At 40.1% G+C, this 26,730-nt stretch overlaps 1 protein-coding gene and 1 pseudogene across 2 annotated transcripts; both read right to left on the bottom strand.

The window, feature by feature from the left end:
* Positions 1-567: 567 nt before the first annotated feature.
* Positions 568-26,462, bottom strand: LOC145491939 (uncharacterized; annotated as a pseudogene). Its single transcript, XR_014049899.1, has 5 exons — positions 25,639-26,462; positions 14,941-17,964; positions 14,441-14,820; positions 13,948-14,212; positions 568-3,334 (listed from the first exon to the last, which is right to left on the bottom strand). The product of XR_014049899.1 is annotated as an uncharacterized LOC145491939 (transcript).
* LOC145491945 (tetratricopeptide repeat protein 28-like) lies at positions 11,543-13,956 on the bottom strand. Its single transcript, XM_081471248.1, has one exon. It carries the CDS (start codon positions 13,438-13,440, stop codon positions 12,310-12,312), a length of 1,131 nt encoding a protein of 376 aa, XP_081327374.1. The 5' UTR covers positions 13,441-13,956; the 3' UTR covers positions 11,543-12,309.
* Positions 26,463-26,730: the final 268 nt, after the last annotated feature.

Here is a 26,730-nt window from a genome sequence, read left to right as displayed (position 1 = left end):
AATTTCACTATAGTTGACTTTACAGGACCCCTTTGATAACAGTACTAGTGTTTAATACACTGATGTGTCATCCTTTTAAAATTTTCGTTATTATTACTATCAACAGGACAAAATAAAAATAACTACCTGCATGAGCTTCCCGGGAAAACCAAGGTGCAACCATCCCGTCGGATGCATGCAGCTAATTCTAATCAACAATAAAGCACTGTTTAGGACTAGCAATTCTTCTAATGGAACTAAGGGATCACGAAGGTAAGTTAAAAAATTAATCCTTCGTACCAAGCTGTTTTATGAAATCTCTTCTGCTTTGAGAAAACCGTGTAGTGATCAACAGACGACACTAGAGACTAATCCATCTCTGAAAAAGGCTTCAATTTCGCGTTTTCTGAAAAACGTTCTGACGTAAATGTATATATAATTTGCTTCTGGAATAACTATGGTATGTAAATTTGTATAAAAAGATTTTCTGTTTGTTTGATAAGTCGGTCAGTAGCTAGGTCATGCCAGTTCGACCATAACTCGACGGTCCTCGGATTGTAATATTATTATTATATATTATATAGCAGATCAGGGGCAAATCTGCCGATATAAATCTCTACCTCGTTATCTTATTGCTGAATGGTTACCATGATTAGAATCTGGCAATTTGTGTTCAAATCCAGGATCAGGTTAAAATTAATAATAAGCTTTCTTATTCAAAGAAATCTACTCGTATTTTTCCTCTTTTCCAAAGTCAAATGTCACGTCATCTCCAATCAGCACAAATGGTGCCCAGTCGCGAACCTTGGCAAAGCCGTTACCTCTCATCCATTTCATGGCCTGGTGAAGAGATTCACTGGCACTCTCCCCGCGAACAAGATGCTCGTAGAAACGACACATCAGCTGCTCTGTAATACTGTCGCTTATTGCCCAAAGAGCCACCAGTATTGACCGTGCACCAGATCCTAAGAACGCTCGAGCGATTCCAATAACTCCCTCAGCTCTTATCTGCCCACGTGCACTATGACAGCAGCTAAGTACCACCAGTTTAGCTCGCAGTTCAACTTGCGCAATGTCAGGCATCGTCAAAAGGTAATCTTCCTCTTTTGGAATTTATTAGTAGAGCGTACGGGAGAAAGGGCAATTTCTCCTCTTTCGGCATTGCCATGTGCAGCGAAGTGTACCAGGCCCACTAAAGGTAACCTTTCAAGTACCGCCTGCTTTGTGGCGTGCTCTCCTACCAAAGACTGTACACCCAGCAGTCACCCAATCATGGCCGCTTCATTTACTGCAAAGGGTAATCTAGAAGACTTCGTTTTGCTTCCCTTGTAACGTACTCTACCAACATCTGGATCTCCTACGATCAGGGCTCCATTCTGATAATGATAGTCTGCTGGAATGTCCTGAATGAGCTTGAGAGTCGTCAAAGAAGGAACGATGCGGATCCTAAATGTTTCGGATAAATACTTTCCATCTTTATCAATTAATGCGGCAAATGGAAGTTGGTTCAAGAAGCGATCAGGAACAATGATGATTTCGCGCTCCTTAAGCAAGTCCGCAACAGGACCGATAATCATTCTGTGATACAAAGAAAGGCTTGACTCGGGGTTTTCACTCCTTTCATCTACATCTTCTTCAAGTCGCAAAGACGCGAGGCCCTCTTCTTGGCTTGAACTTAGTTCTGACTCCATGCAATTTAAAGATCGATCTTCGCCATCTCCCTCAGGTGAAATATCAAAACCTCGGAAACTTTTAGCAAAGTATTCGTCTAAACTGCCAAGTGATCCTGCACCAGCAATGTTCTCGTGTACCCTTATTGTCCGAAAATGAATGACACCGCTTGATTTAAGAATCCACAAAAACACAAATTGAGAATTATAAGAAATGTACAGGCAAGTGCAGTTACTTTGTTTTTTCATAATATTCGCAATGCCAAACCAAGACATCGGGTTAGCTGAGATTTCCCATGTAACAGAATATTGAATCGTCATCAAGTCTGCCAAGGCTCTAGCTCGTGCCAACTCTTGAACGTAAAGGGCATTGTCAGGATTTCCACATGAACAATACAGTAAACTAAGTTGCTGGTAAGAAAAATCGTAAACGTCTGAAAACGATATCTTAAACTGATCATTGTCTCTTAGAAAACCACGCAAACTTTCGCTTTTGTCCATACTCAAGAGCAGATAGTCCAACGCCTCCTGGATCTTCCCTTGGGATAACTCCACCTGTGTAAGGTTGCAAAGAGATTCAATCTCTTTTTCAAGGTCTCCAATATCTCGACTAATTGAAAGGGCTCTCTCGAAATAATCTTTGCCTTTGTCATATTCACTGAGAGATTGAAGTACAGTTTCTAAGTTTCCATACTCTGCTGCTTCTCCTTCTCTGTCACCAATTTGTTTTCTGATGGCAACTGCTTTCTCCAGATATCCTTTAGCTCTGTCATATTCACCAAGAGATTCAAACAAAATTCCTAAGTTTCCGTAACAGGTTGCTTCTCCTTCTCTGTCACCAATTTCTATACTGATGGCAAGTGAGTTCTCCAGATATTCATTAGCTTTGCCATATTCACCAAGAGATTCAAACACAATTCCTAAGTTTCCTTTACAGCTTGCTTCTCCTTTTCTGTCACTAATTTCTATTCTGATGGCGAGTGCTCTCTCAATATATTCTTTAGCTTGTTCATATTCACCAAGAGATTTAAACACAGCTCCTAAGTTGCCGTAATCCGCTGCTTCTCCTCCTCTGTCACCAGTTTCTATCCTAATGGCTAATGACTTCTCAAGATATTCTCTAGCTTTGCCATATTCACCAAGAGATTTAAACACAGCTGCTAAGTTGCAATAATCTGCTGCTTCTCCTCCTCTGTCACCAATTTCGATCCTGATGGCAAGTGCTTTCTCAAGATATTCTTTAGCTTTGCCATATTCGCCAAGAGATTGAAACACAACTCCTAAGTTTCCGTAACAGCTTGCTTCTCCTATTCTGTCACCAATTTCTATCCTAATGGCTAGTGACTTCTCAAGATATTCTCTAGCTTTGCCATATTCTCCAAGAGATTTAAACACAGTTCCAAAGTTTCCGTAATCTGCTGCTTCTCCTTCTCTGTCACCAATTTCTATCCTGACGGAAAGTGCTTTCTGAAGACATTCTTTAGCTTTGTAATATTCATCAACGGATTGAAACACAACTCCTAAGTTACCGTAACAGGTTGCTTCTCCTTTTCTATCACCAATTTCTTTTCTGATAGCAAGTGCTTTCTCGAGATATTCTTTAGCTCTGTCATATTCATCAAGAGATTCAGATACAATTCCTAAGCTTGCGTAACAGGTTGCTTCTCCCTGTCTGTCACCAATTTCTATTTTTATACCAAGTGCTTTCTCAAGATATAATTTAGCTTCGTCATATTCACAGAGACGATAAGACATGGCTCCAAACTTCCCAGAAGAATAAGCCTCTCCATTTCTATCGCCTATTTCTTTCATGATTTTCATGGCTTTGTTGTAAAGTTCTCTTGCTTCTGCGTATTTGAATTGGTGTTCACACATGTTGGCCAGTGCTAGCGTGATATTCCCTTCCTTGGCTGTTTCGCCACACTCGCGATAAAAGTGAAGAAGCTTCCAGCCGTATTTTGTTGTATTTGTGTAATCAGTTACAAGAGAGTACGCTATGAACAGGGTTTTATGTATAACAATGTTAACTAAATTGAAATATTTGTATTCTTTTTCAGGAACTTCATTATTTAGGAAAATCAAACATTCTTTGCAGACCTCAATGGCTTTGAAACCACGACCAGTGTTGAGAAAAAAAGTTGCAACAGCTAAGCCAATACAGATGACTGGTAAAATGTCTTCCATGCTGTTCATAGCTTTCTCGTCTCTAAACCCTGAAAAAAGATGATCTGGAAAATCAGACTTTTTTTAAATGTAAATTAGCATCATACCTTCGTACCTTTACCAAACCAGCGGTACAATTGAGCACCAGACAATTTAATGCCGGTGCGTAATCTTGCTATGGACTAGTATGCAACCCATCTAGGAGGATGGTCGAAGGAAGGAGGGGGAGCAGAAATAAGTATCCCTAGTCGTTTCACAGGTGGCCCAAGTTCAGCATGTTTGAGTCATTGTCACTTTACGAGACATTTATACGGTAAAAGAGAGGCTGTATGATTAATGATTACCTTCGTTGTACGAGATCGTATCGAAAATACTGTTGTTGCAGCACCCAAAGAAGAAAACCGCCCTACTCACAAAATGTAATTTGTGATAATCGGTATTGACATAAATTGATATTTTGCCGACACGGAACAGAGAACTGGGTGCGAGCGTAGTACGCGAAGGCTCATGGGTAGAAAGTTTGTAAGAAGAGACGGTTGAAACTTGTGACATTCTACGGTCAGCCTTGCCACTATCACTTTCGCATAAGGTCTATTTTTATTGTGTAATTAGCATTATCTGATTTATCTTTCATTCTGTTGTTTATAGATCAATCTTAAAATCCCAAAGGTGATGCCACTGCATTTGGTCGGGGGCACACGGTCCTTATTTTTCCTAACAAGAGGTTTTGGGGTTTAGGTGTCCGGCTTTGGCCCATCTAGGACGTTACTTGATGTCTCTCTTATCCACTTTGTTGTAAGCTTATTGTTTTAATTAAAGCATATCTTAAGCCTGGCTGACCAAAGCGCCTATGCCTCAACTTTTGAGTGTGTTTGGTTGTGTAGTGAAGGCAAAATAAACCTTAATCGGTCGTTAAGACGCCTACAACACTGTAAAATCATAATAAATGACAAGAAGACAACCTTAGATGAGTTTAAAGGAAAATGTGTTATGGCCAATTTACAGCAATAGCAGTATTTTCCGTGCGATCTCTTAAAACGAAGGTCATGAGTAAATTATTAATCACGCTCTCTTATACTTTTTATATGTCTCGTAAAGAGATAATGATGCAAATATACTGAAATTGGGCCACCTGTGGTGGGTTAATGACATGTAAACACGGATAAGCTCTGGTAAGATGAGATACTTTGACTATAACATTACCAATGAAAATGGCGACGCAACGTTAACTTTTGCTCAAGCCATGAGTGAACCTTACCTTACATTAACAAATAAAAAGCACACGTGAAGAATAAATGAGGAATAAGTGTCATTGCAAGTGACAAGAAATTACTCTTTCCAAGCCTTCTTTTATAGTGTGTTCACTACTTAACAAATTTTACGTCAACTTTTCATGCGTCTGTACTGTTATTTACTATGAATTTCGCCATAACATTGTCAAAGTAGCTGCAAATCCACTCGCCTATCGCCTCGTAGATCCACAGCTACTTTGCCAATGTTATAAAGAAATTCATTGTCAATAATAGGACAGACGCATGGAAAACTGACGCCAATTTGTTTTTTTACGAAATCAAGTTGTCAAATTACCCGCACTCGCTCGTTGACACATCGCATAAATTGTCAAATCATGTCTCTGTCCGCTTATTGACTGTGAAAGTTGCCAATGAGCGTGCGAGAATTTCTGCACTTGTCGTAAAAATTGATTTCGAATATACCAGGTCTGATCACGGTTTTGGAAGCCATCTTGACGGGTATGAAACGGTGTCAGAAAGTGTTAGTAAATGAATCCGATAGCAAATAATTTTCTTAAAAATGGACTAAACAATTTATGAATATCAAATTAACAGTAACAGTACCTTTGAAGAAGTAAACTGAGATACTAGGTAAAGGATTCATTACTCAAATTTGAGCGATATATAGCTGAGCTACAAAGCGCCCATTTGAAATGTGAAAATGTGAAAATTTGGTTGTTTTCCGAAATCCCAAGGAAACAGATGATCATATCACGCATGCGCTTAGCGGTATGCGGGATGGGTTTTGAATATAGCGGGATACGGGATGTTAACACACGCACCTCAGTTGGTAGAAACATGATATGCACTCTTTGGCACTCGATCGGGACGTGTTACGCTTTTGAATTGAATGGCGAGATACTGTGTGAAAAACAACAAATCGCACTTTTCCTATGAACCTAACAGTTTTGTTTAACTGTTCTCTTAGGAACGTACATCAGATCAACCAGCTCGAAATACGCCTCGAGGGGCCACAGAAATTGAACTCAGTCGAATTTCATTATTCCTCGTTATCCTTAGTGTCGGCCATAGTAGGGTGACGAAATGCGAGTGGATCTAGAGACTCCTGGCGAATAACTGCTAACAAAAGATTTTATTCCGAGACCTCCGCGCGCCTTGACCAGTAGGCTACACAATTATTCGAAGGACTTTTCAGTTCGTGATATTTGGAACAAGCCAGATGGATATGGTAAGTGGCATTATAGAAACCGAAATTATAGATTGTTTTAAAAGAAAAAAACAAGAAGAAAAAACTAGCGACTAAATAACTTACTATTGTTTTGTAGCCTGCGTGCAGCCGTCCGTTTTCCTCAAGAAAAACTACAGATAAGCGATTGTTTTTCCTTCAGATAATTGTACTGCTCGTATAAATTATCAATCCATAAAACCATTTCAGTTTCACAGCATCTGACGTGACAAGCGAAAACAAAAAATATATACCTGCAGTTGATCCTTTTAAGGTGTGTTACTGATCAATAACAATTCGACCTTCAGTTTCCTGTCATAGTCTGTAAAGATTGACACGCTTTAAAGACAAATGAGGCAAGTTTTCGTAGAAGGACTGATATTGCTCGGTCTATTATGATAATACTTTTATGACAAGAGAGACCGTGAATTTACCATTTTATTGATGTAGTTTTCTCGATTTTATCGAATGCGTTCTTCCCTATTTTCATTGTAACACACCCTGAAATCACAGAACCAAACAGCTTCGACTTTGCGATTATTTAAATTAGCCTCGGCTATATCTTATTCTCAACTGGTTAGATAAAGACCGGAAAAGAAACATTAACGGTAGTAAGTTTCTACTGGAAATGGTTCAAAGTGGAAACTACGAAATACTCCACGACGTATTACGCAGAGGTTTGGCGCGATGCGAGATTAAACTTGTTGACCGAAGCATAATATGCACTCTTCGGCAAGCGAGACGCGTAGAACGCATTTAATTAAAATTAAAGGCGTTGTACGGAACAAAAACAGCAAATTGCAATTCCTCGGTAAATTCTACGGTTTTACAAAAATGATTACTTAGGAGCGGACATGGACGTTTAAGGAGCACCAATTGCGCCTCGAGAGGCCGAGTAACCAACATAAATTGGTCTTTTATTACTCGTTATCCTCCTCGCTTACCAAGCAGGGTAATGTAATACCCGTGGTTGTAAATTGTCTAGTTCGATGTGCCGTTGAGACCCGAGTTATTTACTCGGATAAAATCGAACAAAGTTTTACTAGGGCTAAATCAAGCTGTGTACGAACGATTGAAGGTTTATTGATACGTGATAATGTTGCACTGTTTTGTTTTTCGTCCGTAGAGTAGGGCCAGTATGTATACATTTGGATTTTATTGATTTATGGCCAATTCTCAAGCCTGAATGTGGGGAATTGTAATGACCTGTCAAAAGATGCACGTAGCATTTGCTACAGCGCCTCACCATTAGACTGCTAGCTTATTAGTGCGAGCGAGAAAACTTGATTCAGGACCTCTTTACGCCTTAACCATTAGGCTACACAATTTTCTGACGGAGGTTTTCATGATCTGGAATGAGCAAGATGGACATGATAAGTTATATCATTAGAAGCTGAAATTATGCTTTGTTGTAAAGAAAATAACGGATAGCTTACCTCTGTGTAGTAGTCTGTGAGCAGCCACATCCGCTTTTCTCAGGCATTAAGAAAAACTGAAGAGAGGCATCAGTGTGTTACTGTTAATAACTGTGTTCCTCGCATAAATTATCCACACATTTCAATTTCACAGTATCTGACGTGTCAAGCAGAAACTGGAAAAAAGAAATTTTTTCTACACGTGATCTTTCCATAAGGCCATTAACGATTTACCTTTCAACTGTCGTCTTTGCTAAATACAGACGAGATAGCCGTCCAACGGCTCTCAAATAATATTCATCAATCCATTTTATTGCGAATGTTTCGATGAAATCCAACTTCCAATTCACATTTTAACCCACGCATGTCTGTGCAATTACTCTTTGCGTCGGGTACTAAATGTAATGTAGTTTGCACCATTTAATTGATGATATTCTTCAGTTCCCCAATTCCATTTTAACAGACCTGGAGATCACAGAACCAAACAGCTTTGAGTTTGAGTTGAAACATCGCTTCGTGATTTTAATTTGTAAATATCCTAGTTAGAAATTACTCTAAACTGGCGAGCGGGAAACCAATACCAGATTAACTACTTACCACTGAAAAGTGAAAATTACGAAACGCTCGAGCGTTTCCCGAAATTCCAAGAAGGCAAATGCAGCTAAATGATTATCCCAAGGGCTTGGTGGTATGCGGGATGGGTTTAAAATATAACGGGATACGGGATGGAAATACCTTGGTGGTGGAAACATAATTTGCACTCTCCGGCCCCCGGGATGCGGAAAGCGTTTTTATGGCGGAATGGGAATGAAGAAAATATTAATTCGATCCTCCGTGATCACACTACACAGTTTTGCTTAACTGATCCTCTCTTTTAAGAGACTACATCAGCTCAAGTGGCAAGAAATACGCCTCGAGATTACACGCAAAATAACACTGTTCCGATTCCATTCCTCAGCTCGTTATCTTCCGTTTCCTCCTCTCACAGGATGGTAACGTGACTCCTAACCCACTCCTAGCAAGGGCTTTAATTCTGTGACCACCGCGAACCTTAACCACTATCTGAATTATTTGAGGACGTTTTATATCCCGGATAAGCAAGATGGCTATGGCAAGTGGCGTGGAAGCAGAAATTATACGTTGTAAACACACCAGCAACAACTAGCGACTAAAGCAACTTACCGCTTTAACTTACCGCATGCACTAGACTGTATACAGCCGTCCTCGAGAAAAAAACTGAACTGCGGAGGGCCGCCTGTGTGTTATTGTTCATAGCAGGTTTGCTTACACCCGTACTGTTGTTGACTGTAATGTTTTGGGATAACGCAGCTATCCCAAATTGTAATAACGATGACGCTTTTTCGTGAGTTCCAGAAATTTCATTTCCTTCCTTTTTTATCAATAAGGATTTAGCTATGCGTAAAGCTAACGAAAAAACCGACGTTTCGGAGTCTTCGTGACGCCATTTTCATATTCTGCGAGTTAATAAAGGTGTAAAAATGAATTTACATAAAGAGTGCGAGGCAAAATTATACAAATAGTTTGTGCGAATTGAGTCGCTGATTATGTGCCACTTGCTGGCATCTTAGACATGTGTAAACCACTGTTAAACACATTCAACACTTCCACCCTTATCTTCACAGAATTTCGATACTGGGCTCAGCATACTAATCTGGGTCAAAAAGGACGACTGCATTTCTTACAAATGATAGAAAGATTTGGCCATGCATAAAGTCCTGCGAGATACCCAAAACCCAGCAATTGCCAATTCTGGCGGGAGGGTGGCATTTATGGATTACCACGACAACAGTGAAGAGTTAATCGAGTTTCTTCGAGCTGCTGTCCTTCTTGTAATGATCGTGAGATCCCGGATAGAAGAATTCGACGGCGCACATGGACGTCCGTGGCTGACTATAATGGCTTGGTTCCACGTGACTTCCTTCGCTGCCAAAATCGAGTATTTAATTTCTGGCAAAGTGGATGCTGAACCGTGACCATAGTGTCACCATGATATGTGGGTTTAAGAGAGCCGTGAAACAGATATTTGTCCATCCTCAATAATGTTTTTTGCGTTCAAATAGAACACTGAAGGAAACATGTTGTAAGGTACTCTTTTTCACAGGTTTGCGCAGTTGTATATTTTCTTTTAATATCTGCTCATTTCTTTCCAGGACTTTTTTATGGGTTTTCACGTTAATGATTTTTAGATGAATAGCTTTACAAAATACAGGATGTGAATGGATTTTTAAGGAAGCTTTGGTACGTAGTTCTGACATTTTTAGCTCCTCGACGACAGCTGCAAAGTTTCATGAGAGTGAAATTTACACGTTAAACCGGCCCTGAATTTGCTCGTTAAAACCTGAGAGCGTTCCGTTTAGAACTTTTTCAATTTGCATAATTAAATTAAATTAAATTTATCTGGAAAATGTTATTTACCTTGAAGTTTTTCATTTTGATTTGTATCGAGTCATTTTATATGGTTTTCTAACCCAAGAATCCAAGATGGTGGATCTAAGATGGCTGCTTTGGATAATATGACGTAATTGCCAAGTAATATGATGTCATCATCCTGATTTACTAGCTCAGAATAGAAATTTTTGGATGTATTTTAAGCCCTGTACGCTCGATTTTCTTTTTTTATATATTTTTTAAGTTACGGAGGTCACTGACTCTCCGTGGGCGAAATCCAACCCCTCTCCAGGTCGTGAAAGATCAATGGGTAGGGTTAACATGTGGAGCCGCTTCAAAAAAACACATCCAACACAGAAAAGGACACGCCCCATATAACGCCTGAATCACGTGGCTAAAATTAGGACCATATGCTGTCTCTCAAACACGAAAGAGCACTTGGAATACCAAGATAACGATAGAGCGGTTTTCAATTGTGTGTTGTAAAATCAAAATCAAAATAATCACTCTAGCCAATCATAAAGAACACAGAAAATCCTGTGGACCAATCAAACCTCGAAGTAACTACGTGTAGCTGACGTGTGCGAAAAAAAAAAAAATTTCAAGTCCCATGAAAAGCACTTGATAATGCTTCCAAAGGATACTTCTGTTTTAATTTCTAATCAGTTGAGCCTTTACAATGTTGCATAATACAACCGGTGGAGAAGTTTACATTGTGATTAAACTAAGTTACATGGTAATGACAAGCACAACAGACTCTAGGTGACATCAAGGTTCACCTACACTGTGTACATTGCTCAAAGTTTGTATTAACTGACCTTTACCAGTGTGGTGTGAAAAGTGAAAACTTTTGCTTGGCAATAGTAAGTAAGTACGTAAGTACCTTATTTAAACACATTTCACCAGTGAGCCTGGGGCTCGTTTAAATGTGAACGTGTCTGCTAAAATTAAAATATAAAATATATTTACTAACAACTGGTTTCCAGTGAATCGTCTTTTAAAGGTAACTATCACTGTGTTGTCGCCCAGTGACTGGGTCCAACTGTAGCTCGTTGCGCGGGAGTTTACCCGCACCATGTGGACCCTGATAAAAAAAAAATGGCTTGTGGAGGGGCGGGTAGGTAATATTTTAACCAGAGAAACTTTTCTCCATGTATACGGAACATTAACCGTCCAAAATACTAATTCTCTTTACTCAATAACACACATTTTTGTTAATGTTAGTTCTGAGTATTCAGTTGTACTTCAAGATGATATCACCTTGCTGATGATTTTTCATTTTCTTATTACTTGTCTGCATAAAATGTATTGTCTTTTATCGGGAAATTAGCTATTGGTCACTGCTACTGATTACTCACTCATTACTGATGACTTACTACTACTTTACAGTCTTGAAAATCACTCTTGTTACGGAATTATTTCTTGTAAAACCTTAACTTGTCCCTTTGATTCAAACTTTTGTGTATTGGGACAACACGCCAGGGGTAGGAACACATTAAGAACGTGAACGGTGCGTAGTTCATAAAAATATGCATGGACAATACCTGGTAGACAAGGTAGACAAGGTTGTTATAAGTAATGTAAACATTCGAAAGCTCCGATCTAAAACAGCTGTGATAGTTCGCGAAGGGCGAATCAGCAGATACAATCGAGCTCGCCATCTTATAGTCAAATGGGTGAAGCCCCGTTGTAAATAGGCCATATTCGTATTCTCGGTGATGAACTGGAATTAGCTTGCAATGGGACATCATTAAAAAGAGACTAATGTTATTTACATTTGAAATGACTCCCCTCAGTTCCAAGCTAGTTCCAGTCTAACACAGGAAATACGAATATGGCCTATTGCGCTAACACGATATACATATATACATGCAAACATGACTTTATGTTGTCTCGAATTTGCAGTGAGGCTGAGAACCTAATATCTTAGAGAAAAATACTACTACTACTACTACTTCTACTTCTACTGCTAACTATTATGTTTGATCACAAAATTAGACCAAAAACCAAAGCAAGATTAGCTAGTGTAGTAATCAGCAATCATGCCTGAAAGGAAACTGTTTTTACCAACCCTTTAAAACCAGTTAAAGTAGGCTGCGATGTCCGCCCATCACTCAACTTAAATTTGTATTGTAAAGCAGGTTCAAAGTCCATTGTTTCGTATTCAAGAAAATTTACTCTTATTGTTCGGGTTTTCAGAACTCAAATGTTACATCATCTCCAATCAGCACAAATGGTGCCCATTCGCATACCTTGACAAAGCCGTTACCTCTCATCCATTTCATGGCCTGGTGAAGAGATTCACTGGCACTCTCCCCGAGAACAAGATGTTCGTAGAAACGACACATCAGCTGCTCTGTAACACTGTCGTTTATTACCCAAAGTGCCACAAGTACTGACCGTGCACCAGATCCTAAGAATGCTCGAGCGATTCCAATAACTCCCTCGGCTCTTATCTGCCCACGTGCACTATGACAGCAGCTAAGTACCACCAGTTTAGCTCGCAGTTCAACTTGCGCAATGTCAGGCATCGTCAAAAGGTAATCTTCCTCTTTTGGAATCCTGTTAGTAGAGCGAATGGGTGAAAGAGCAATTTCTCCTCTTTGGGCATCACCATGTGCAGCAAAGTGCACCAGGCCCACTAAAGGTAACCTTTCAAGTACCGCCTGCTTTGTGGCGTGCTCTCCTATTAAAGGCTGTACACCCAGCAGTCGCCCAATCATGACCGCTTCATTTCCTGCGAAGGGTAATCTAGAAAACCTCTGTTTTCTTCCCTTGTAACGTACTCTACCAACATCTGGATCCCCCACGATTAGGGCTCCATTCTGATAATGATAGTCTGCTGGAATGTCCTGGATGAGCTTGAGAGTCGTCAAAGAAGGAACGATGCGAATCCTAAATGTTTCGGATAAACACATTCCGTCTTCGTCAATTAATGCGGCAAATGGAAGTTGGTTCAAGGAACGATCAGGAACAATGATGATTTCGCGCTGCTCAAGCCAATCCACTACGGGACCGATGAGCAATCTATGACACAAAGAAATGGGTAATTTGGGGCATTCACTCCTTTCATTACCATCCTCTTGTGGTCGCGAAGACGCGAGGCCCTCTTCCGAGCGTGAACTTAAATCTTCCCCAATAGCAGTTAAAGGTCGATCTTCGCAATCTCTCTCGGGTGAAATATCAAAACCTCGAAAGCTTTTAGCAAAGAGTTCGTCTACACTGCCAAGTAGTCTTGCACCAGCAATATTTTCGTCTACTCTTTTTTGTTCGGAAATGAATAACACCGCTTGTTTTGAGAATCCACAGAAACACAAATTGAGCATAATAGGAAATGTACAGGCATGTACAATTGCGTTCTTTTTTCAAAATATTCTCAATGCCAAACCATGACGTCGGGTTAGCTGAGATTTGCCATTTAATGGAGTACTGAGTCGTCATCAAGTCAGCCGAAGCTCTAGCTCGTGCCAGCTCGAGAACATAAAGGGCTTTGTTGGAATTCCCAGAGAAACAATACATTAAACTAAGATTCCGGTAGGGAAAATTGTGAACGTCTGAAAAGGATATCTTAAATTCATCGTTGTCTCTTAGAAAACCACGCAGAATTTCGCTTTTGTCCATACTCAGGAGCAGACAGTCAAACGCCTCCTGCATTTTTCCTTGGGATAACTTCACTACTGTAAGGTTGCAAAGCGAGTGTATCTCTTTGTCAAGGGTTCCAATATCTCGACTAATTGAAAGTGTTCTCTCAAAATAGTCTTCAGCTTTGTCATATTCACCAAGGGACTGAAACAAAGTTCCTAATCGTCTATAGCAGACTTCTTCTCTATCACCAGTTTCTCTGCTCATGGCAAGTGCTTTGTCAAAATAATCTTTAGCTTTGTCATACTCACCAAGAGAGAAAAACACAATTCCTAAGTTGCAGTAATCTGCTGCTTGCCCTGCTCTGTCACCAACTTCTATCCTGATGGCAAGTGCTTTCTCAAGATATTCTTTAGCATTGTCATATTCACCGACAGATTTAAACACAGCTCCCAAGTTGCCGTAACAGCTTGCTTCTCCTTTTCTGTCACCAATTTCTATCCTGATCGCTACTGACTTCTCAAGATATTCTCTAGCTTCGCCATATTCACAAAGAGAGTGAAACACAATTCCTAAGTTTCCGTAATCTGCTGCTTGTCCTGCTCTGTCACCAATTTCTATCCTGATGGTAAGTGCTTTCTCAAGATACTCTTTAGCATTGCCATATTCACAAAGAGATTCAAACGCAGTTCCTAATTTTCCGTTAACTGAACCTTGAACAATTTCTATGCTGATGGCAGGTGCTTTCTCAAGATAGTCTTTAGCATTGCCATATTCACAAAGAGATTGAAACACACCTCCTAGGTTTCCGTAATCTGCTGCTTGTCCTGCTCTGTCACCAATTTCTATCCTGATGGCAAGTACTTTCTAGAGATATTCTTTAGCATTGCCATATTCACCAAGAGATTGAAACACAGTTCCTAAGTTGCAGTTATCTGCTGCTTGTCCCGCTCTGTCATCAATTTCTATCCTGATGGCAAGTGCTTTCTCAAGATATTTTTTAGCATTGTCATATTCACCAAGAGATTTAAACACAGGTCCCAAGTTGCCGTAACAGCTTGCTTCTCCTTTTCTGTCACCAATTTCTATCCTGATCGCTACTGACTTCTCAAGATATTCTCTAGCTTTGCCATATTCACAAAGAGAGTGAAACACAGTTCCTAAGTTTCCGTAATCTGCTGCTTGTCCTGCTCTGTCGCCAATTTCTATCCTGATGGCAAGTGCTTTCTCAAGATATTCTTTACCATTGCCATATTCACCAAGAGATTGAAACACAGTTCCTACGTTGCCGTAACATGAAGCTTGACTTTTTCTGTCACCAATTTCTATGCTGATGGCAAGTGCTTTCTCAAGATAGTCTGTAGCATTGCCATATTCACAAAGAGATTGAAACACAGTTCCTAAGTTTCCGTAATCTGCTGCTTGTCCTGCTCTGTCACCAATTTCTATCCTGATGGCAAGTGCTTTTTCAAGATATTCTTTAGCTTTGCCATGTTCACCAAGAGAGTGAAACACAGCTCCAAGGTTTCCGTAATCTGCTGCTTGTCCTGCTCTGTCACCAATTTCTATCCTGATGGCAAGTGCTCTCTCAAGATATTCTTTAGCATTGCCATATTCACAGAGAGATTGAAAGACAGTTCCTAAGTTTCCGTAATCTGCTGCTTGTCCTGCTCTGTCACCAATTTCTATCCTGATGGCAAGTGCTTTTTCAAGATATTCTTTAGCTTTGCCATGTTCACCAAGAGAGTGAAACACAGCTCCTAGGTTTCCGTAATCTGCTGCCTGTCCTGCCCTGTCACCAATTTCTATCCTGATGGTAAGTGCTCTCTCAAGATATTCTTTAGCATTGCCATATTCACAGAGAGATTGAAAAACAGTTCCTAAGTTTCCGTAATCTGCTGCTTGTCCTGCTCTGTCACCAATTTCTATCCTGATGGCAAGTGCTTTTTCAAGATATTCTTTAGCTTTGTCATGTTCACCAAGAGAGTGAAACACACCTCCTAGGTTTCCGTAATCTGCTGCCTGTCCTGCCCTGTCACCAATTTCTATCCTGATGGCAAGTGCTCTCTCAAGATATTCTTTAGCATTGCCATATTCACAAAGAGATTGAAAAACAGTTCCTAAGTTGCAGTTATCTGCTGCTTGTCCTGCTCTGTCATCAATTTCTATCCTGATGGCAAGTGCTTTCTCAAGATATTCCTTAGCATTGTCATATTCACCAAGAGATTTAAACACAGGTCCCAAGTTGCCGTAACAGCTTGCTTCTCCTTTTCTGTCACCAATTTCTATCCTGATCGCTGCTGACTTCTCAAGATATTCTCTAGCTTTGCCATATTCACAAAGAGAGTGAAACACAGTTCCTAAGTTTCCGTAATCTGCTGCTTGTCCTGCTCTGTCGCCAATTTCTATCCTGATGGCAAGTGCTTTCTCAAGATATTCTTTAGCATTGCCATATTCACCAAGAGATTGAAACACAGTTCCTAAGTTGCCGTAACATGAAGCTTGACTTTTTCTGTCGCCAATTTCTATGCTGATGGCAAGTGCTTTCTCAAGATATTCTGTAGCATTGCCATATTCACAAAGAGAGTGAAACACAGTTCCTAAGTTTCCGTAATCTGCTGCTTGTCCTGCTCTGTCACCAATTTCTATCCTGATGGCAAGTGCTTTTTCAAGATATTCTTTAGCTTTGCCATGTTCACCAAGAGATTGAAACACAGCTCCTAGGTTTCCGTAATCTGCTGCTTGTCCTGCCCTGTCACCAATTTCTATCCTGATGGCAAGTGCTCTCTCAAGATATTCTTTAGCATTGCCATATTCACAGAGAGATTGAAAGACAGTTCCTAAGTTTCCGTAATCTGCTGCTTGTCCTGCTCTGTCACCAATTTCTATCCTGATGGCAAGTGCTTTTTCAAGATATTCTTTAGCTTTGCCATGTTCACCAAGAGAGTGAAACACAGCTCCTAGGTTTCCGTAATCTGCTGCCTGTCCTGCCCTGTCACCAATTTCTATCCTGATGGCAAGTGCTCTCTCAAGATATTCTTTAGCATTGCCATATTCACAGAGAGATTGAAAGACAGTTCCTAAGTTTCCGTAATCTGCTGCTTGTCCTGCTCTGTCACCAATTTCTATCCTGATGGCAAGTGCTTTTTCAAGATATTCTTTAGCTTTGTCATGTTCACCAAGAGAGTGAAACACAGCTCCAAGGTTTCCGTAATCTGCTGCCTGTCCTGCCCTGTCACCAATTTCTATCCTGATGGCAAGTGCTCTCTCAAGATATTCTTTAGCATTGCCATATTCACAGAGAGATTGAAACACAGTTCCTAAGTTTCCGTAATCTGCTGCTTGTCCTGCTCTGTCACCAATTTCTATCCTGATGGCAAGTGCTTTTTCAAGATATTCTTTAGCTTTGCCATGTTCACCAAGAGAGTGAAACACAGCTCCTAGGTTTCCGTAATCTGCTGCTTGTCCTGCTCTGTCACCAATTTCTATCCTGATGGCAAGTGCTCTCTCAAGATATTCTTTAGCATTGCCATATTCACAGAGAGATTGAAAGACAGTTCCTAAGTTTCCGTAATCTGCTGCTTGTCCTGCTCTGTCACCAATTTCTATCCTGATGGCAAGTGCTTTTTCAAGATATTCTTTAGCTTTGCCATGTTCACCAAGAGAGTGAAACACAGCTCCTAGGTTTCCGTAATCTGCTGCTTGTCCTGCTCTGTCGCCAATTTCTATCCTGATGGCAAGTGCTTTCTCAAGGTTTTCTTTAGCTTTGTCATATTCACCGAGACAATAAGACGTGGTTCCAATCTTTCCATAAAAGAATGCTTTTTCATTTCTATTTCCTATTATTCTCACGATTTTCGTTTCGCACTTGTAAAGTTCTCTTGCTTCTGCGTATTTAAATTGCTGTTCACATATGTTGGCCAGTGTTAACGTGATAATCCCTTCATTTGTTGTTTCGCCACACTCGCGATAAATGTGAAGAAGTTTCCAGCCGTATTTTGTTGCATTTGTATAATCAGTCACAAGACAGTACGCTCTGAACAGGGCTCTATATATAGCAATGTTAACTAAATTGAAATATTTGTATTCTTTTTTGGGCACTTCATTATTTAGGAAAATCAAACATTCTTTGCAGACCTCAATGGCTTTGAGACCACGACCAGTGTTGAGAAGGAAAGTAGCGACAGCCAAGCCAATACAGATGACTTGTAAGATGTCTTCTATGTTGTTCATAGATTCCTGGTTTCTTAACCGTGCAAAAAGATGATCTGGAAAATCAAACTTTTGTTAGATGTCAAATAATATCATACCTTTGCTTTTTTTTTCCCACCAAGGTGTACCGGTGGGTAATCTTGCTATGGACTAACATAAAACCTATCTAGTAGGGAGGTGGGAGGAAGGAGGTGGGAGCAGAAATAAGTACCCCTAAACGCTTCACAGGTGGCCCAAGATCAGTACGTTTGCGTCATTACTTGGCTTCACGCTAGAAGTTAAGTTAGTTTCAAGTAAGCACTTGACTCTATTGCACTTGAAAATCTCGAGTCGTACTTTAGAAAACTTGGCTTACCCCCGTTATGACGAATAATATTAATTCAAGCATTTTCGCGGTGAAATCAGTCATACATATCACAAATGCGATTGTTCGGCAGTAAAATCGTGAAGAAATGCATATATTTGCTTTGCTGCTTAAGACACAAACAACACAAACGACAACTTCTGTATTTCTCTAGAATGAACCAACAACGAGGTTTTCGGCAAAGAGGGCAATGCATTTCGGTGTGACTCGTCCAATGTTCCACAGAGTTGTTCGGTTGCAAAGAAATGACCTGGCTGAAACTTGAAACAGCAGCTGATTTGCAATTTGCAAAAGCGCATTTGGTGTCGGATGATATGCAAAACGGTGGTTTAGTCTGTCTATGAAAATGAAATTCAAGCAAGTCATCTAACTTGCAATTAAATAAAATTCAATAAAGTTATTTATTCGGTTGGCTTCCATTTCCAATTGGTCAAGCGTGTTTTCAAGTGTAGTGTACACCATACTTTGCGGCGCACTTCGGCTTCTTTGAACTGTGAAATGTATGGTCTTTCATCAGGAGCCGTAATCGGGGACGGAGACCGTAAGTCTTGGGATCCGCGCGCACCTATGATATGGGACAATTTTTCTATTTTTAGAACAAATTGCGCCATCCTGACGTCATATATCCGCGCGGATCCACGCACATGTCGGGGGTTCTCGCGTGGATGTTGTCACGTTGCCTGATCAAATGGTGAGAGTTGCGAGATGCTCTTGCCGATTTTTCACAACGATGGCAGGGAATAAGGCAGGGAAAAAGAACCAGGGCTCTTATATGTAGTTTTATGCTCTGAGCTAATGGAAAAGGTGAGTTTTTCAGGGTCGAAAACATGACTTCGATTTCGCGCTGTGAATGAATACTCGCGCTAGTTGTACGCGTAAGCTTTTGCGCTTGTTCTATGAAGACAAGCTATGTAAGAAAACTCGTTACTCTGGTATCGAGTTAATTTGTGAGTTCCCCAAACAATGCTTAATCATAACCAAACCCTGTTTTGATAGTTTCTTATTGTTTCTGTTTGTTTGGCGAGTTTGCAAAAGTTTTTGAAAGGAAAGTCTGACGCGTACAAGTAGCTCATTTGCATAGTGCAGCGAGTGCACTTTCAAGTCCGAGTCGGTGTTTTCAACTGTCAACAAATCTTGACAAAGACTTCTTTCGTTATCTTTTGTGCTGAGATGCTGCAACAAATTTCACCAACGCAAAAAAGGCTACTAACACCATGTGTGTTTCTTCAACATAAGCATAGTGAAGTTTTACACTGCGAAAATGAAAATAGACAAGGAGTTTTGATAACTCGATCAACAAAATCGAAATCGTTATTCGAAGTTGATTAAAGAAAGCGTCATTGTAACTGCTGATTTTTTCTGCTTTATTTACATATTTCCAGCTTAGCTTTTAATATGTTTTCAAACATTTATCAATCTTAAACATATTTAAAACTATAGAGTTATTGTTTGAGTTCGATGTACGCTTTCACACAAAAGTGCGGCGCGGCGGAAGTCCAATTTGTCATGTTTGCTGACTGTACAAAACACGCATCGGCGGGCGCTCTCATTCATCGACAACAGAGAATTTACTGGATTTTTACACAAATAAAACTGAGCGGTATCTACGGACGTAAAGTTATTGGGCCTTGATGAAACATCAAGCGTTGCTTACAATTCAGGCGAAACTCAAACTAGCAATTATTTTGTTTTCGGTCGCGATAGACTGGCAAATTCTTCGCAAGCGTGTGGTAAGAGGAGCTAGGAAACCATGAAGTCCTGAAGCTCTGCTATATCTAAATATATCCAGCTAGTGTGAAGGTGAATTAATCAACATGACACGAGCGTGGGACAAAGAAAAATTCTGAGTCCCCGACAGGAATCGAACCCATGACCTCCCGAACACCGGGCGGGCGGTTGATCCTAGCAGTATGCAGGACACCTATCATATATGAACTCAGTTAAATGACCTTGTTCTCCATGAGTTCTCGTAGCTCAGTGGATAGAGCGCCCGCCCGGTGTTCGGGAGGTCATGGGTTCGATTCCTGTCGGGGACTCAGAATTTTTCTTTGTCCCACGCTCGTGTCATGTTGATTAATTCACCTTCACATTTCATTACCGAGCTTCAAATTCACCATCTTTATTAACTTATCACTATATCCAGCTAGTTTTTTTGCTGTGTGATGGAAAAGCTGTTAATTTTCAACATACGTGAAATTCAAAGTGGGGTAATATACAGCTCATGTAAAAGAAGCATCCGTCGGATCACAACTTGGTCAGCGATATATCTAAGCTTAAAGCGGAACATACCTAAAAGCGACACGGTCTTACTTCACTCAAACTGGAGCAGCTTACGACGGAAATACTTAATTAAGCAAAATTGCAACAGAAGTAAACGCGTTGAGTTGTGGGCCAAAAACATAAAAGATTTCGGGAATTTCGGACGCCATTTCCCCCGCGCGACATCCGCAGAAATCCTCGCAGCATGTACGCGCGTGTGCCGCAGGCGATGGCGCAATTTGTTCTAAAAATAGAATTATTGTCCCATATCATAGGGACAACCCCAATGCTTGAAATGGCGCGCGCTTACGGTCTCCGTCGCCGATTATGGCGCCTGCTTTCATATATTCACTTGCATAAATAATAAGGTACCATTACGAATAAAAAACGATAGAATGTGACCTCTCACGCGAAAACGTACACTAACAGATATCCGTTAATTGGTCAAAACGAACGGCTAACAGATGGGTAGCGAAGGACTAGCGAACGGATGGGGAAAGGATGTTAAAGCCGTTTAAAACGGTTTCAAATACCGTTCAAACGACTAAAGAAAAACATTCGAACTGATGATGCTACCCGTTCGAATGGCCTAAGAAATATTTCCAACGGATGATGGCAGCCGTTCGAACTGCCAAACAAAAAGTACAGAATGGATGCGCGTTTGATGAAACTTCGAATTTTGCAATCGGTATCAGTATTGAATCGAATCGCGGGAGCTGTTGGTTACAAGTTCTACAAAGTATTTATATCCATCCAAACGTAAATAAAACCAAAAAAATGAAAACATGCATCAAAAGATCCTAATTTTGGCATTTAGAACTAACTGGGTAAACAAATACAGAAGACGTTGATTCTCACCCTTGCAGAGTGCCGACGAACAACAAATTGTCATGCTAGTGGTCATCACTATGGACGAAGGCGGCGGATGCCTACGACGGCGAGCGGAAGTTGAAAATAATAGACCAAGTTCGATCAATTAAAATTCAGCTTAACACAATAGACCTCAACACGAAGTTTTAAGGAATAAACCCCACAAACTCTGTAGTTATTTCCCAGAGCCTCGCACTGAGGTCTATTGTTTTAGGCTGAATTTTAATACGTCGAAATTGGTCTGTTGCTTGCACATTTCCGGTAGCCGTTGGGCGAGGTTTCCCGCCGTAATTGTTGTTTGTGCGACGTCAAAACGAAGAAGTGTCTAAAACGTGAGTAAATTTTTCTTTTTGTAAGGCCATTTCACGGAAATTTATCGAATATTTATAGATGATGTGACAATATTTTTTCTAGCTTTTGACAGATGTAAATTGGTTGTAGAATTTATTTAATTAAAGAAGAAAACTGACTGACTGAAGTTTCTCTCTCTTCCTAAACAGCTTCGAAAGTTCGTGTGTGTAAATAAGCCTAAATGGAAACGAGTTCAAAGAAAACAGTCCAGCAAGTTGTTCTCAATTCATTTTTCTTCTTAATGAAAGCTAAACCAGAAATTTAATTTAGATAATTTACCGGAGTTCGTTTGAGGAAAAGTTTGCTGAAGCTAGATATTATTATGATTTTTCAGATGAAACATGGAGTGGACGGAGTAACCGATGACATTTGCTTGTGTCAAGAAATTGTATTCATTGAACCCTTTAATTAAGTACAAAAAATTAAGCATTCCTAGAGGCCAAATCTGGGAAAAAAAGTTCCAAACAACCGATCTGAACGGCCTTAAGCTTCCCCGATTCAAAGTCAGTGCGCGTGCTGTTAGAGAAAGATATACGCTGCTGAACGAGAAATTTAAAGCAAAGATGAAAGACGAAGAGAAGGCAAGTAGAATTGAATGTGATTTGAGTGAGGTGGAAAAAGGCTATGGAAGAAATAGCCGAAAAAGACGCTGCAGCTAAAGACACCGTGGAAAACGACAAGCAGAAAGTTGACAACGTAAATGCAGTGGAAATGAGAAACAGAGGTCTAGAAAGCTTAGGCGGAACACAGAAAAGGCGGCGAAATGAAGAGGAGGAGAGTGTGAAATCAAAGCAAAAGAGCTATTTGTGGACGAAGAGAGAGAACAATCGATTTTTCGACCTTTGTCGTCTTATGTTTGCTAATTAGAGAAATTCACTCTTGACATGGAGGATGCCGTCAAACATATTTTGGTGTTTTTTGGTTGTCGTTTTCAGTAGCGCATTTATCTTCGATGCGTTTCCGCTCATTGCGAATGAAGTTTATCTTTGATTTTTTGGGAATGGCTGATTGAGGGTGTTCCAATAGTGTTTTTTTTTGCTGGTTTTTTTGTAAAACTCGAAAGAGCTTTTGCCTTCTTTGGAAATGGTGACTTTGAATAAAGTAATGACAGTGAGAGGCCATTGCGTGTTATTTCTAGCTTTTCAATTTCAAACTTAGGTGAGTTTAGAGGGAAACATTTTATTTCCAATTTCGTACACTTAACAGCAACAGCAGTATTTTCCATACGATCTCTTACAACGAAGGTGATCAGTAATTACGCTCTCTTATACTTTATATATGTCTGGTAAAGTGATAATGATGCAAATATACTGAAATTGGGCCACCTGTGGTGGCTTCATGCCATGTAAACAAGGATAAGCTCTGGTAAGATGAGATACTTTCACTCGACTTAGACCTAACTTTACCTTAATTTAAACGCAAAATTCTAACGGTAACGACAATTCATTTCTAAGGGTAGAATATATCACTTATAAGAAGCACACGTGAAGAATAAATGAGGAATGAGTATCGTTGCAAGTGGCATGAAATTTCTCCTTCCACAAGCCTTCTTTTACGGGCAGTATGCTCACTACATTGATTTCGAATATAACAGGTCTGATCACGGTTTAATTTGGAATAGAAGTCATCTTGGCGGGTATTCAACGGTGTCAGAAAGTGTTTGTAAATGAATCCGATGGCAAATAGTTTTCTTAAAAATGGACTAAACAATTTATGAATATCAAATTAACAGTAACAATACCTTTGTAGAAGTAAAGATACTAGGTAAAGGATTGCATACTCAAATTTGAGTGATATATAGCTGTGCTACAAAGCGTCCATTTGAAATGTGAAAATGTGAAAATTTGGTTGTTTTCCGAAATCCCAAGGAAACAGATGATCATATCACGCATGCGCTTGGCGGTATGCGGAATGGGGTTTGAATATAGCGGGATACGGGATGTTAATACACGCACCTCAGTTGGTAGAAACATAATATGTACTCTTCGGCACTCGATCGGGACGTGTCACGTTTTTGAATTGAATGGCGAGATACTGAGTGAAAAACAACAAATGGCACTTTTCCTGTCAACCTGACAGTTTTGCTTAACTGTTCTCTTAGGAGCGTACATCAGATCAACGAGCTCGAAATACGCCTTGAGGGGTCACACAAAATCAACTCGGTCGGAATTTCCTGATTATTTTCCGTTATCCTTAGTGTCGGCCTTCTCGGTAGGGTAACGAGATGCGAGTGGATCTATAGACTCCTGGCGAATAACTGCTAACAAAAGACTTTATTCCGAGACCTCCGCGCGCCTTGACCAGTAGGGTATACAACTATTCGAGGAAATTTTCAGTTCGTGATATTTGGAACAAGCCAGATGGATATGGTAAGTAGCATTATAGAAGCCGAAATTATAGATTGCTTTAAAAAAGAAAACAAGAAGAAAATACTAGTGACTAAATAACTTACTATTGTTCAGTATCCTGTCTACAGCCGTCCGCTTTCCTCAAGAAAAACTGCAGATAAGCGATTGTTTTTCCTTCAGATAACTGTATTGCTTATGAGTTATCAATCCATAAAACCATTTCAGTTTCAAAGCATCTGACGTGGCAAGCGAAAACAAAAAATATATACCTGCACTTGATCCTTTTTAAGCGTGTTACTGATCAATAAGAAATGGACCTTCAGTTTCTTGTCATAGTCTATTAAGATTGACACGCTTTAAAGACAAACAAGGCAAGTTTTAATAGAAGGACTGATATTGCTCGGTCTCTTAAGTTATAATAATAATTTTATGACAAGAGAGACCGTAAATTTACCATTTTATTGATGTAGGTTGCTCGATTTGATCGAATGCGTTCTTCCCCATTTTCATTGTAACACACCCTAAAATCACAGAACGAAACAGCTTCGACTTTGCGATTATTTGAATTAGCCTCGGCTATATTTATTCCCAACTGGTTAGATAAAGGCCGGAAAAGAAACACATTAACTGTACTACGTTCACATTGGAAAAGGTTAAAAGTGAAAACTACGAAATACTGCAAGACGTATTACGCAGGGGTTTGGCGGGATGCTCTGGTTGAAACTTGTTGGCGGAAGCAAAGTACTCTTCAGCAAGCGGGATGCATGGAACGCATTTAAAAATTAATGGCGAGGTGCGGAATTAAAACAACAAATTGCGATTCCTCTGTGAATGCTACAGTTTTACTAAAAATGATAACTTGGGAGCGAACATGAGCTTGAGGAGCCCGAATTACGCCTCGAGAGACCGAGTAACATAAACTTGTCTTTCACTACTCGTTATCCTCAGTACCTCGCTCCCCCAGCAGGGTAGTGCAATACCCGCGGTTGTAAATTGTCTACTTTGATGTGCCGTGGGCTCGATTTCCAGCCGTTTCGTGAGCCAGCGTTTCTTGCCCCAGGAGGATGACACCTCTTAAGGGTAAAAAAATTCAAGCCACGCCCACAAAGCATGATTTGGGTACGTGTATCTCTTAGGGGTTCTTTCCTAAATTTCCGACGAGCACCCCCGTCCATTTTATATGTGTTCCCCCCCACCCCCACCCCGCGGGCATACAGTATGGCTAGTATTTATAGAATATTTGGGTGTTGAGTTCTTAGTTTCTTACGGAGTATTCTTAAGCCTGAATTTGGGGAATTCTAATACTGATCTGTCAAAAGAGACACGAAGCATTTCTTAAAACAAGTCACCGATAGCCTGCTAGCAACTAGTGCTAGGAGGGAAATTTGACTTAGGACCTCCCCGCCTTAACCACTAAGCCATACAATGGTTTTGAGCAGGTTTTATGGTATCTCGAATAAGCAATATAGATAAGCTACAGTTGTCTCATCAGAAGCCGAAATTATATATTGTTTTAAAGAAAATAACGACTAACTTACCGTTGCGCAGCAGTCTGTGTACAGTAGTCTGTGTACAGTTGTCCGCTTTCCTCAAGTATTCGGAAAAACTGAAGAGGGGCGTCCGTGTGCGGTCACTGTTTATAGCTGTTTTCCTCGCATAAATTAACCATGAAATAAAGCCATTTCAGTTTCATAGTATCTGACGTGCCAAGCGGAAACTGAAAAAAGCAAATTGTCCTCTGCACTTGATCTTTCTCTAAGGCCTTTAACGATTTTGCTTAACTCCAGTCGAGATAGCCGTCCAACGGCTCTTAAATTATATTCATCAGTCCATTTTCTTGTGAACTTTTTGATGAAATTTGACTTCTACTTCACATTTCAACACACTACAAGCTACTACACGCAAGTAGTCCGTGAAATTACTCTTTGCGTCAGGTACTAAATATAATGCAGTTTGCACCATTGAATTGTTGAAATTCTTCGTCATTTCCATTTTAACAGACCTACACCGGTTTGTTCAAAGCCCGATAGGGCTAACTCAGGATTGGCGAGTATTTTGAGTTTAGTTTTGTGACGTGTCGGTAAGGCTTCCTGTTTATGTTGTTTGTCCTTCAGTTTTGAGTCTGAATAATCTCGAACTATACCAAACATAAGCAGTTAAAAACATTTAGTACATTTTTATGTTAAAAATTTAATATTTCAGTTCACTTTTAATCCTGGGTTAGCATTAAACGGCTTTCGAAAATTCCAGCCCTGGAAATTACACAACCAAACAGCTTCAAGTTTGAATTTAAACATCGCTTTGTAATTTTATGAATATCGTACCTGAAAATTACTCTGAACTCAGAAGGCGAACAATACAAGATTAGCTAATTACCACTGAAAAGTGAAAATTACGAAACACTCGTGTGTTGCCCGAAATTCCAAGAAAAGAAATGATCATATCACGCATGCGCTTGGTGGTATACGGGATGGGTTTAAAATAAAGCGGGATACGGGATGGAAATACCTTGGTGGTGGAAATATAATTTGCATTCTGCGGCAAGCGGGATGCGGTACACTTTTTCAATGGTGCTATAGGAATGACGCAAATGTCGCTTCGATCCTCTGTGAACGCACTGCACAGTTTTG

The sequence above is a fragment of the Orbicella franksi genome, chromosome 7 (assembly GCF_964199315.1).
Source record: "Orbicella franksi chromosome 7, jaOrbFran1.1, whole genome shotgun sequence".
Classification (NCBI taxonomy): domain Eukaryota; kingdom Metazoa; phylum Cnidaria; class Anthozoa; order Scleractinia; family Merulinidae; genus Orbicella; species Orbicella franksi.
Note: the sequence above shows the minus strand (reverse complement) of the source record. Positions and strands in the feature narration are given on the sequence as shown.